The following is a 12,725-nucleotide window of genomic DNA, read 5'->3' as shown; positions in this document are numbered from 1 at the left end:
TATACTGGAGTTGACTTGACTGGCTGCTGTGGACATCAGCTCTGTAATGGTTGTACTAACTGATTAAATATACTAAAGCTTCTTTTTTTTTTTTCACTGGAGAGCCAGACAGTGGAGTAGCACAACAATGGAGCTAATCAGGAAGACTTCTGATGCCCAGGGCTACTTGCCATCCTGGTGATCCTTTGCAAAGTAAACTTCAGCTGAACTTGGAGATGCCTACAACTGCTGAAACCAATCTTAAATAACTCAGAGAGAAAACAAATATCTTGTTTGCTGATTTATCTAAAGGGCAGCAATCCTCCTGCTTTCTGATTTATTGAATTTACAAATGTCTTCTCCCTAGATCCTCACTTCCTGCCTGACAACCATAAATGCCTCAAAAAGTCCTAAATACCTCAAATATGTACCTTACCCTTTCCCACTCACCTTTGAGCAGATGAGAACATTGTCACACTGCTCCAGTTCTCAAGCTTCTTCTCAGGCAGTAAATGTCTGTATAATCTTTGTAAACTGTGATCAGACTCTGGCTCCTTCCAGGTCCCCCTTTTAGACCTGGAGTTTCTTCCATGTTAGCATTTCATGGGGATTTTTATTTTAACACTGCACAGGTGTTGAATAAGAATATTGATTCCTTTTTGAGTCTGGGGGATCTGGGTTTTCATTAATATGGTAGGGTTATGGGAATTTTTTATTTCCTTTTATTATTTGAGACTCAGGGCCATACCTCCTGTTGGTTTTGGTTAGTTTAAAGTCTGCTTTAATATTATCTCACCTCACAAAAAAACTGTACCATGGGATATAAAATTTTGCTTCAGAGCATTCCTTAGATGTGTGTTCATCCTTCATTGCCAAAGAAGACCATGCCATCAGAGAAATAATGACATGACTTGCACTTGACTTTGTTCTGAGTGAGGGAGGGCTATGCAGGTCATCAGCCTTACTTCTCCTCCAGAGTCATCTGAATCCAGTGACCAGATATTCATCAGGACAACTAGAGATGACCGAGGATGAAGCAATTGGGATTAAGTGACTTACCCAAGGTCACACAGCTAGTGAGTGTCAAGTGTTTGAGGTGAGATTTGAACTCATGTCCTCCTGACTCCTGCACTGGTGCTCTATCCACTGCACCACCTAGTTGCCCCATTTCTTAGATAAGCCAGAAAAGGAATCTCAACTGTCCCTGACTCCTTGGTAACATATAAATCCTCCTTGTCAACCTGAATTAAGGAGAAGACGGCCAAAATAGTCAAAAACATGATCTTTAGTTGGGGGAAGGAGTTACAACTGAAGTTCCAAGCAACCACAAGTGCTGGGTGATGGATGGAGGGGCAGGATGAGTATCTTGTAAAGTAGTTGGGTTGAGGGACAGGGGCTATGAGTGCAAAGAGTTTGGGGCATTTTATGGTTTCATGAAGTAAGTTGTTTTGCATTACAACTAAAAGTCCATACAGCAATCATGGGGATCCAGGAGGGAGAATTTAGGACATTTATAAAATAGTTAGAGGCTGAGAGTGACATATCTGGTCAGCCTCTGGCAATTCATGGGTCTGGGAATGGGGAGTAGGTCAGCCTCAGTCAGCTGCATTTGACATCCCCAATCAATCTATTTGTGAATCCTCTAAATGTAGTTTAATCTATAACCTGATTTAGTTTGCCTATGGAGTTTGATGAGGTGTATTTCTTTAGGGGATATATGAGATTATGACTCTAACTAAGTTAGCTACAACTTTTATAACATTGGAGGAAATGTAGGATTATGGATCTATCTTTCCTCTAATTTTTATAGCCTAAGCCTCACTTTCTCTCTTTCATAGTAACCAGAGGTCAGTGGCAAGACATGGGTCAGGACAACTGGAGATGGCTCAGACACTGGGAGACCTTGGCCTTCTTAAACTAAGGTATTTCCCAGATCTCAGTTTGTCTGAGTCAACACCCATTCAATAGTTAAAGACTAGGTAAGACTTGAGGCAAAAGAAGGCCTAGTTTGCTTTCACAAAAGAAGCTGTCTCAGAGTTTCTGGCCAGAATAGAAACAATTGTTATTTACACTCGCTTTGAGCCATCAAAACACAAACAAGCTAGTAAGGCTTGGGCTTAAGTCTCTTGGCTTAAGGTTTTGCATAGCTCTGCTTCTCCCTCTCCCTCTGCTTCTCCTCTCCAAAGGAAGGTAAATTTTGATGGCCAGAAGCTGCCTAGTCTTTCTTTTGTTCTTTCTTTCTTTCTTTCTTTCTTTCTTTCTTTCTTTCTTTCTTTCTTTCTTTCTTTCTTTCTTTCTTTCTTTCTTTCTTTCTTTCTTTCTTTCTCTCTCTCTCTCTCTCTCTCTCTCTCTCTCTTTCTTTCTTTCTTTCTTTCCCTTTCTTTCTTTCTTTCCCTTTCTTTCATTCTTTCTTTCCCTTTCTTTCTTTCCCTTTCTTTCATTCTTTCTCTTTCTCTTTCTCTTTCTTTTCCTTCCTTCCTTCCTTCCTTCCTTCCTTCCTTCCTTCCTTCCTTCCTTCCTTCCTTCCTTCCTTCCTTCCTTCCTTCCTTCCTTCCTTCCCTCCTCAAAACCTTAAACCCAGTTCACTCTGAAGCTCATAGATTGGACCATAATAGGTCCCTGCCCAAGCTCCACTTAGTGGTTGCATTTTGGGCCCTCCTGGCTTACAGTGAACGTCAGTGGTAACTGTTTCTCTTTGGAACAGCAACTCTGAGAGTCTTCCCCTTCCAGCTTAATTTTTTTTCTCTCTAATTAAGGGGGTTATCCCTTGACTCATTTCTTAGAAAGGCCTATTCACTAAATGGGCATTACCTCACTCTAAGTGAAAACCTGAAAAGTCTTACCTAAAAGAGCCGGGGTCTCCCATTGCATCCTGGGTCATCTCCAGTCATCCTGATGAATATCTGATCGCTGGATTCAGAAGACTCTGGAGGAGAAAGTAAGGCTGGTGACTTTCACAGCCCTTCCTCGCTCAAAACAAAGTCAAGTGCAAGTCATGCCATCATTTCCTTGATGTTATGGTCCTCTTCAAAAACAAAGGACAAACACCACCTCACATATATCCAATTCATTTGGAAGTTAAGGCATCACCCTCCTGATGCCGTTGGTCCTCTATGAGAATGAAAGATTAACAACAATCTGTGAGTAGTAGTAGCTCCTCTCTGGAAACCCAACTGGCCAGTTCCAGTTGGGCAACATTTTCTCCTCCTCCCTCTTCTTTTCTCTTCTCCTCCTTCTTCTCCTCCTTTTCTCCCACATGGAGAGTCATACACTTTCATGTGGGTGCTCTCTCCAAAGGAATGTAAATTTTGATTGTTTTTGCTTCCCAGGGTATCTTGGGGTTTGGGGACTAGATTTCTTTTCTTCCCTACTCATTTGTTCTAACATTTTTTTGAGATTGGGACAATTGACCCTTTTGCCTTATGTGATTTTCATTTATGATTTCTTGAGATATAGCTATGGAAAACCAGGCTTTGATGGAGTCTGTTGGGATTCAAATGGAATTGCTTGACTATGCCTTTAAACCCAGAGCATTCTGACTCTCATTAACTGGCCAGTGGAGGGTCCCAGCTGAGGCCTTGTTCATTGTTTGGGTTTTGATTCCTCAGAGTGAGTGTAAATGGCAATTGTTTCTGCTCTGGCCAGAAACTCTGGGGGTCTTCTCCTCCCAGAGTGATTCTTTAGTGAAGATTCTTATCTCACCTTTAACTGCTGAATGGGTGTTTCCTCAGAGGGGCTGAAACCTGAGAAGGATCTTAGTTTGGGAGGGCCAAAGTCTCCCACTGCATTGTGGCATTCACCAGTCATCCTGACCTATGTCTTGCCATTGGACTGCAATGACTGGGGGAGAGAATGAGGCTAGTGACTTCGCACAGCTCTCCCTCACTGAAATCCAGTTTACTTGTAGTCAGGGCATCACTCTGCTGATGTTATGGGTCCTCTTTGAGAATGAAGGATGAACAAGAAACCGCAATGATAACAACATGTCTTAAAAGGAATGTACAAAATTGTAGGATGTAAAACAATTATTCGTGTGTTATTCTGATGGAATTTTTTCTATAAGAACACTTAGCAGAATCCTCATGATGGTCCAGGTTTTCTCCGAGGACAGAATCTATGCTTGAGAATAACGCTTTGGTTTTTACCCCCATAATTTCTGCATTGTGGTAAATATGTATTTGTCAACACTTACCAGAGAGGAGATATTTCCCCCATAACAATAGGCAGAGACTTCCTTCATTGACACAGAATACGAACTCCTTCTAATCTTCGAATCTTGTCCATTTAAAGAATATCTCCATATTGTACAAATGATGCACAGGAATGACAAAATCAGAAGCAAATTGCCTAAAGCAAGCAATTCCAACTTTATTTCAATTCTCAATACTTCATGTAGGTTTCTGGGTTCGAATTTTCAATAATTTTTTTCTGCCCTACCATCCCTTAGTCTCCTTATTTGTTCAGGGTACAAGGCAAAAAAGGGAGAGAGAGAGAGAGAGAGACAGAGAGAGAGAGAGAGAGAGAGAGAGAGAGAGAGAGCACATTTTCAAATCTCTCCTTTAAAATGCCTAGCTAATTTATGAGTTTTACTTTCTTTCAAGTACTAATTAGATTCTCTCATTTCCTTTGCATTTTCTAAGATCAAGCATATTCTAACCATATTATCAAGGTAACATTTCTGTTACTTCTAATTTAGACGTTCTTACAGCAAAATTACCCAGAGCTTCAAGTAACTTTTGTTGTCCTCAAATCTTCAAACCTGAAGATAGTTCTTCCATTCCTCATAATCAATCAGTCAATTGATGAGCATTTATTAAGCATGTAATAAGTTGTCTCTTCTCCAAGCTTAACATATGTAATTCATCCAATTGATTTTCCAATTATATTTACAGCCCAGAAAAGTAAGGCAATTACAATAGTGATAAACATTCCTAGCTTCTGTTAACCTGAAAACTTGGTTAAAGAAAGGCAACAGGCTGAATGCATACATTTTATGATTTAATTAATTAATCAATTCCCTATTAAAGAAAACGGTAACATAATGCATTATGGAGCCAGAAATGTTCTGGCTACCCAGTGCAGAAATCTTCTGGCTTATATACATTTTGCCGTGAGAAAGGAACTCTCCTAATTGAGCAAATCATAAATTCAGTAAGACAGGACAATTAACAAAGCAATGTTGGTCAGGCCTTGGGATTCCAGGCTGGATAAACATATGTCTCGGTGATAAGGAAATCCCACCACTAGTGAGTGGCAGGCTTCCTGCCCTAAACAGATAACTGACATAGAAAAGGGTAAACAAAGTTCAATAGAAATTACGACCTAAGATGTCTATATTTTCTTTACCATTAATATGCCATAACATAGTATATGTCTATAAATATTAAGATATGGAAAACGTCCCATTATTCAAGATAGTGTCTTAGGTTAAAGGTCTCTTAAGGAATGTAGAGTCAGCCTTGGCTGGCTTTGTTGACATAGGAGAGGCATTCTCTGAGTTTGCTTCAGAGAGAACAAAGAGATTATTCCAAAATTTTATATTAAACATTATCATTCCCTCCTTTTGGTCAAAGGCAAGCTGAAGGCTTCGCCTGTAGACCAACAAAGATAAGAAAAAAAAACCTCTAAATAACCAGTAGTGTGAGAGTTTACTCTTCATGCAAGTCTGGTCCAGGCTCTTGGGAAAGTTGTCTATGTCTGATGGCATCTTCTTCAGGCCTCTTCAAAATTGGAGGGCATGATCCACTCAGGAGCAGGAGCAATGGAGGTGACAGATGGATCCAAGAGTCTATACAGAAAACTTGGCAGGGTCTCCCAGAAAACATATGATTTGATAGTTGAGATGAAACAATACAACATAGTTAACATGGCTAAAGGCACTTAGCAATAGTTCAGTTTCCCAGCCACGCAGGACCACGCAGTTCAAACAACACAATGAAGTTTTTTTACAGTTCACAAACTGCATTTTTACATTAGGTCAGGTACAAATTAAAACTTAGATGGCTCACAATAGACTAGTTTTGAAAGGGAGATTTACGTCACCAATATAAACAAGAAAATTAAACATGAACCACACAAATCAATACAATTATTTCAAAGTTAATTAACATTAAGTTCCTTGTATCGCAGTAATCCATTCTTAATTTCATTTAAACAAAACTTTGAATCCCAGATTTCTCATGTAGTTATCTGATACCTAGATATCTTTTCTTTGACAATAGGTTTTATTCTTGGAATGGTTCAAAAAGAAAATTCTGCCTTTCTGGTTCAAATCTAGAAGTTCCCAGACACTTCTGACAGTATAAATTAGTACAATTACTTAAAATTTGTTCTCCACTTTTGAAATTTCAGAAAATTTTGGTTCACATTATTTACTGTTTCTATCTTTACCTAAATCTTGTACCTGGAATAAGAATCTTTTAAAATGTGAGGGTTCAACTATATAATGAACTCATCTGCCTTTTAAATTATTGGACAGATATTTTAATGGAGAAGATATACTTTCACTTACTTTTACTACTATCCTGTACCAGTTTTATGCAAAAATTGAAATTTGAGATTTTATTATCCAAAGCATGACAAATTTTAGAAGTCAATGATATACATTTGCATATTTTTTCCTCAAAATTTGCTACTCTAATTAAGCATCTATCACATTATATCTTTGTCTTATTACCTGATCTAATCATTTCCTTGATGTTATCTCTATATTATATTTATTTATTTGGCCAGGAATATAGGTTAAAGTTGTAACCTATTCATTCCTGCACCCCATTATAATAACTCAGAGATGCTCCAATTTCCATTTATTATTTGACAGACTTAGTATTATACTTTCAGAACTTCTTGATTATAAAGATTTTCTATAAAAGAAAAGAGGGACAATGTTAACAGAAGGAAAGAATCTCCTTAGTTCTAGTTGATTCCAGGAATAAGCCGTTATCTGACATGTAATCATGAGGTTATCAGGTGCTGAAAGCAGGGCTTAGAGGTGATCAGGTGGGGAATTTCCTTTTTCAGAAAGGAAATAGCACATTTGGAAAATAAAGTTAGGAAGATCCTACCTAGGCCATGTCCAAGGTCGTCTTCAAAACCTTTCCAAGCATCCACCATTAGCCTGCAGCACATGTCAATTGGCTTTATGATAACTTAGACAAGTATTCCTGTAATCAGAGCTTCAAACAATAGTAAATTGCAGTCCCAGTCTTATACAGCAAATCAATATTGGCTGGTATCCCTCAGATAAAATACTTCCTCACTCTTTAAACCATCTGAAACTGACACAAAAGTATCCAGAACAACTATCTAGGAGCAAGAGGGGTTTGGATAACCCATATTTATTCCCAAATCTTATCTACCTTTCATAGTTTCAAACAGAACTTAATTTATCTTTCCAAATCTCTCAATCCTATTCTTCCACTTGCTTTTACATTTTAACCATAAGACAAGATAGCTCATAAGTTATTACTTTTTGGTAGCATAACTGTACTGGAATCTCATTCCCGCTTAAACAAAACAAAGAGGTTAATGACTAAATTTATAGTTTGATGGAATTATGTCTTTGTTTCACAAGTTGTTGTTCTTCCCTAATAATACTCACTCTGGAAGAATGAGATACTCCAGGAATTAAATTTTTTTACATATAATAAAGTCAAACACAAACTTTAACTCTAACTTAGGCCATAGAATGACTACATATTCAGATCAAAACAGCTTAATTTAACAGTATATTATTTTGAAGCTTTAGTAGGCCTTCTAAGAATCACACATAATTTTTCAAAACATTTCTTCTAAAAGTATTTCTCTTCTTTAAAAACAGTTTAAAATTTATTCTAATGTTCACTTAACTCTTATGAAGAAAACTAGTTGGAAACTTTTAAAATGCTTGATATCTCTTTCTTTTTTTTCTTAAGCAAAAATAAACCTTTAAAACTGGGATTCATTAAAGCTGAGTTGTGGCAAAAAAATGTTCTTAAGTAATATGAATTTCCAAAGTATTATAACAAACTGAATTCTTAATTATTGCAGTATTCTTAGATGTAAGAGACTGACTCACAGAAAAACACTGTTGCTTTTAAATAGTTTACATAAACTTCTGCATATGTTCTAATTTCAGATAAAAATAATATTAGATTTCCCAGCAAGATTACACAAAAGGCTCACATGTTTTGCTGGTTACTTGTTATTGACCACAGAAATTTGCTATAGAAGGAAAAAGCAGGGACATATGACATACTAAATATGACAGGATAAAACATCCTTTACTCTGTTTGAATCCAGATGGGAGTGAAATTCTCCGATCATGCAGTATCTGTTTCATAGCCAGACTCAGGAATAGAGAAACTGAGCCAGGGGGATCCCATCCTAGATTGAGTCTAGAATTGTTCCCTTGATGTTTAGTCAGATGAGAAATATTCCTTTGTGGCATGTGTCTCAGATACTGATTTAATGCAGACAACTATACCCAAATTCAAACTCAAAACAAAAATAGTTATGGTCCCAAATGCCTTTTACCTTAAACAGCAAGTCTCACTAATCACAACTTACAGTCAGATAACAGTTATTTCCACTCTCTTGGAGTTAAATAAACAATAAAGATTTACTAGGACACACACACATAAGGGATTCCATTTAACATCTTTCCTTCTCAAATTTAAAACTTGTCCTGATGTAAAAACCAATTATTAAAAATTCTCTCTATTACAACTTCTGTGTAAGTAATATTCATTGTTTAGAATTTGCATTAACCAACCAAATTCCTTTATTAGGACTGATGATCTTACCCACAGGAATGGGAGGACTGTTCTGAATGAATAGAAGGAATTTAAATAAAGTTTTCACTCCATAGTGGGACTGTTCTGAATGGGCAGAGGGAATCTAAATAAAATTTTCACTCCATTCCCTCCTTTCCATACACAGGAATCACTTAACAATTTTAGGTTTCAGCATTCAAACAGTAATCCCAAATAACTTAGTTAACAATCCTACAACTTCACAGAAGATAGCCAAATTGTTTAGCTTTAACTTTTTTAACAGACAAGGGTGAAAATACCTGATTTTCTAAATGGCAATTAACATTATAAGACAAAGTTAGCAGGACTGATAAAGTAACATAACTGGTGTTACACAATTTTCCCAACATCTTTTAGTTTCAACAAAATTCAAATTAAAAATTGCTTTGTCTAACACTATTTCTAGATTGCAGTGGTCACTCAGTTTTCACAATCTAAGAGAAATTCAGAAATACAATCCTAGAAATAGTTTTAACACAACAATAACTACAGATGGTATAATTTGCATTTCCAGAAATTATTGATCTTATTACTTTTAGCAATTAAAACCACTTCAAAGGTAACAATTACATTAGAGAGATAATAATGTTGTATGTAACATATACCAGTCATTACATTAAGCATTTTACAATCATTTTATCATTTTGATCCCATAACAACAAGCACAATTATTTTTACAAATCAGAAAAATGGGTCAAACAGAGATAAAATACTTTTTGCAACTGAACAGAGAAGTGAAGCTTACCAAGAGCACAGAAACTGATGTCCCAGTGGTGACTTTTGCAGGCAGAGTTTAGAGAATGCTCACTACAGGCCTGATTCTTCCACGTTTACCAATCCCCCCCCCACAGCAGCAGAATTTACTGAGCCCCTAAGGCGATATGTGGCTGCTGGGACAGGGCGGGCAGAATGTCTAGGACCTAGGTGGCATTTCCAAGCTGCACCTAGAAAGGTGGGCTACTCACAATCTTAGGAGTAATTTCAAATGATCAGTTCCTGAAATATTTATGATTAATTTCACAACATACAAATCTGCTAAAATGATTTTCCCTAAGATGATCCAACTTTCCATTGTAATTCCAGGTTGGCCAGACCAGAATGACAAGGAAAAGTCTCAAAGTTTTGTTTGTTAATTTATTTCCCTAGCTGCAGCTCTTGAAGTCTGGCTGCTTGCACTTAAATCTTACAAGATAACACACTCATTCACAGCACACATGATACAGACAGGGACATACACCAACAGACAAACTGACAACAGGACAAATATAAACGTAGCTCACAAAAAAAAAAAACCAACCCAGAGAGAGAGGGCAATTAGAAGCTTTAGAGAAATCCCCATCATGAATTGGCTATTATCATTCTGAGGAAAGGGGGTTGCAAGAATCCAAGGTCTGATCATAAAGGGGAATCCTGCAGCCTTTGCTCAGAGCACCCCTGCGGTCTTTGGAGGGGTGGGGAGTCTTGGTGCCCCAAACTTTCTGACTGTCTTAAAGGAACAGGCCCCATGGGAATAGGTGCAAGCCTTTAGTTCTTAGGTGGATTGTAACTGTCCTCTTCAGGACCAGAGCCCTTACAGGAAAGCAGGGAGGGGGAATGGGGAGGAGGGAGGCAACAGAGGCTTGAACAGAGGCTGCCTTCCTCAGGTCTAAGGTAGGGGAAGGAGAGGGGGAAAGATTGCATCTAGGTGCCGTCAGTTTCCCCAGATCAGAGGCCTTGAAGTGGAGGGGGAGGAAGGAAAGGGGTGAGGAATAGGACGGAGGGAGTGAAGGGAAGGACAGACTGGAGCCCTTGAAGAAGAAAGGATTTTTGCCAGGATACGGAGAGGTGCTGAAGCAGCTCCCAGCCCTACAGGGAAGAGGCTACCTGTCTTTTGTTCTCGCTCAGCCAAGTCAGCAAGCCCAGGATGAAACATTCCCGCTGCTGGCTAGTTGTTTTGTTGGCCTTTCTTAATTTGGTTGTAAGATAAAGTAACTTTGACCGGTCCAAAAGAGCCCTGTGGTGGCCAACATAATTTAGGGCTATCTTTAGTTGATTGACACTAGTGCTAGCAATACCTGTACTAAGTTTCCTGAGATTGATCGCCAGAGGAGTCCTAAGTAATACAGAGCGATTTAACGCGACTTGGTCTCCAGTCCCCAAAGTTTCCTTCAAAGGGAATTTAAAGTGAGAGTTCTTTGGAAGCTGGGAATGGAAGGACTTACCCCGACCCTGTCAAGGCCCAGGACTCTAGGAAAAATAGTTCCTACTGGCGCCGGAGTCCTGGCGTTGGCGAGATGAGGCAATGTCCATTCGGTTCCACAGTTCCAATCCACGTTTGGGCGCCATAACTGTTAACCTGAAAACTTGGTTAAAGAAAGGCAACAGGCTGAATGCATGCATTTTATGATTTAATTAATTAATCAATTCCCTATTAAAGAAAACGGTAACATAATGCATTATGGAGCCAGAAATGTTCTGGCTACCCAGTGCAGAAATCTTCTGGCTTATATACATTTTGCCGTGAGAAAGGAACTCTCCTAATTGAGCAAATCATAAATTCAGTAAGACAGGACAATTAACAAAGCAATGTTGGTCAGGCCTTGGGATTCCAGGCTGGATAAACATATGTCTCGGTGATAAGGAAATCCCACCACTAGTGAGTGGCAGGCTTCCTGCCCTAAACAGATAACTGACATAGAAAAGGGTAAACAAAGTTCAATAGAAATTACGACCTAAGATGTCTATATTTTCTTTACCATTAATATGCCATAACATAGTATATGTCTATAAATATTAAGATATGGAAAACGTCCCATTATTCAAGATAGTGTCTTAGGTTAAAGGTCTCTTAAGGAATGTAGAGTCAGCCTTGGCTGGCTTTGTTGACATAGGAGAGGCATTCTCTGAGTTTGCTTCAGAGAGAACAAAGAGATTATTCCAAAATTTTATATTAAACATTATCACTTCTGTATTTCTTTATATCTACATTTAGAAAACATATTCTATAATTTTAAACAGAAGTTACTACAGATTTTCCAAATGTGAGTTCCTTGCAATCATTCTATGAGATAGTATTATCAGATTTACATATCATTTTAAAATTTAAGAAGCATTCTCTTTACACATATCCTGTTTGATAGATAGTATAAGTAACGGAAGCCTTTTGCTAATGATGCAGAAACAAGGACCAGAGAGGTTAAATAACTCATCCCAACAAAATAATATTTATAGCACTTTAAAGTTTACAAATAGTGGGAAATTTACTTAAATTGGAAAAGCAGATATAGTTTTAATGTGTCAATAGTTGTTAGCTATTTTTTCTTGTTCACTTCTCAAGATCACTCAGACAAAGCCTGAAATTTGACATCTCTGATTTTAATTGGGTAACCACAAAAACAAATTTACTATTTGCTCTATTTTCAAATGTTTCAAGTTGTGGCCCTATTAATTAGTGAATTTGCTCTTATATAATAAGCCAAAATAAGTTCTTGAGATTATATTGATTTTGCAATTTTTCTTTTAGGAAAATCCTAATGATCTACGGTTTTGGTTGGGGGACACATACACACCTGGATATGATACCTTACTGAAAAAGAAAGAGCAACAACGGAAGCGATCTAAATACTGCCGAATAAGCCTGATTGTGCTGGTTATTGCCTGTATTTTGGTTTCTATAATTATGGTTTGCAATTTCCTTACATAAAAAATCTACCATAGCAACACAGTAATGGGGGAGTTCTCTTTCAATAAATATTTGCATAAATGTATATTCTTGTTTCAGTCCTGCTTCAATGCTGCACCTTGACATGAAGGTGAACTTGAATTCTTAAAGATTATGCCAGTGGAAGATGCCTGCTCTATGTGTGACCCTGAGGAAGTCACTTAACCTTGATCAGCTTATAATTTCTTTTTTTAAAAATTTTTTAATTTAGTTTTATTTATTTTAGTGTTCTACAATCACTAGCATATAACTTA

General features: G+C 37.7%; 1 protein-coding gene across 1 annotated transcript in view; it reads left to right on the top strand.

Annotated features, from left to right (window-relative positions):
- MINAR2 (membrane integral NOTCH2 associated receptor 2) overlaps window positions 1-12,503 on the top strand; it is a 31,673-nt gene extending 19,170 nt beyond the window's left edge. Inside the window, exon 3 of the mRNA XM_072597373.1 lies at window positions 12,274-12,503. Coding sequence (XP_072453474.1) covers window positions 12,274-12,453 — 180 coding nt within the window. The 3' untranslated portion in view covers window positions 12,454-12,503. The remainder of the gene's footprint in view (window positions 1-12,273) is intronic.
- The last annotated feature ends 222 nt before the right edge of the window (window positions 12,504-12,725 follow it).

Source organism: Notamacropus eugenii, chromosome 3, assembly GCF_028372415.1.
Source record: "Notamacropus eugenii isolate mMacEug1 chromosome 3, mMacEug1.pri_v2, whole genome shotgun sequence".
Taxonomy (NCBI): domain Eukaryota; kingdom Metazoa; phylum Chordata; class Mammalia; order Diprotodontia; family Macropodidae; genus Notamacropus; species Notamacropus eugenii.
The sequence above is the reverse complement of the archived record's forward strand: the minus strand, read 5'-3'. Positions and strand labels throughout refer to the sequence as shown.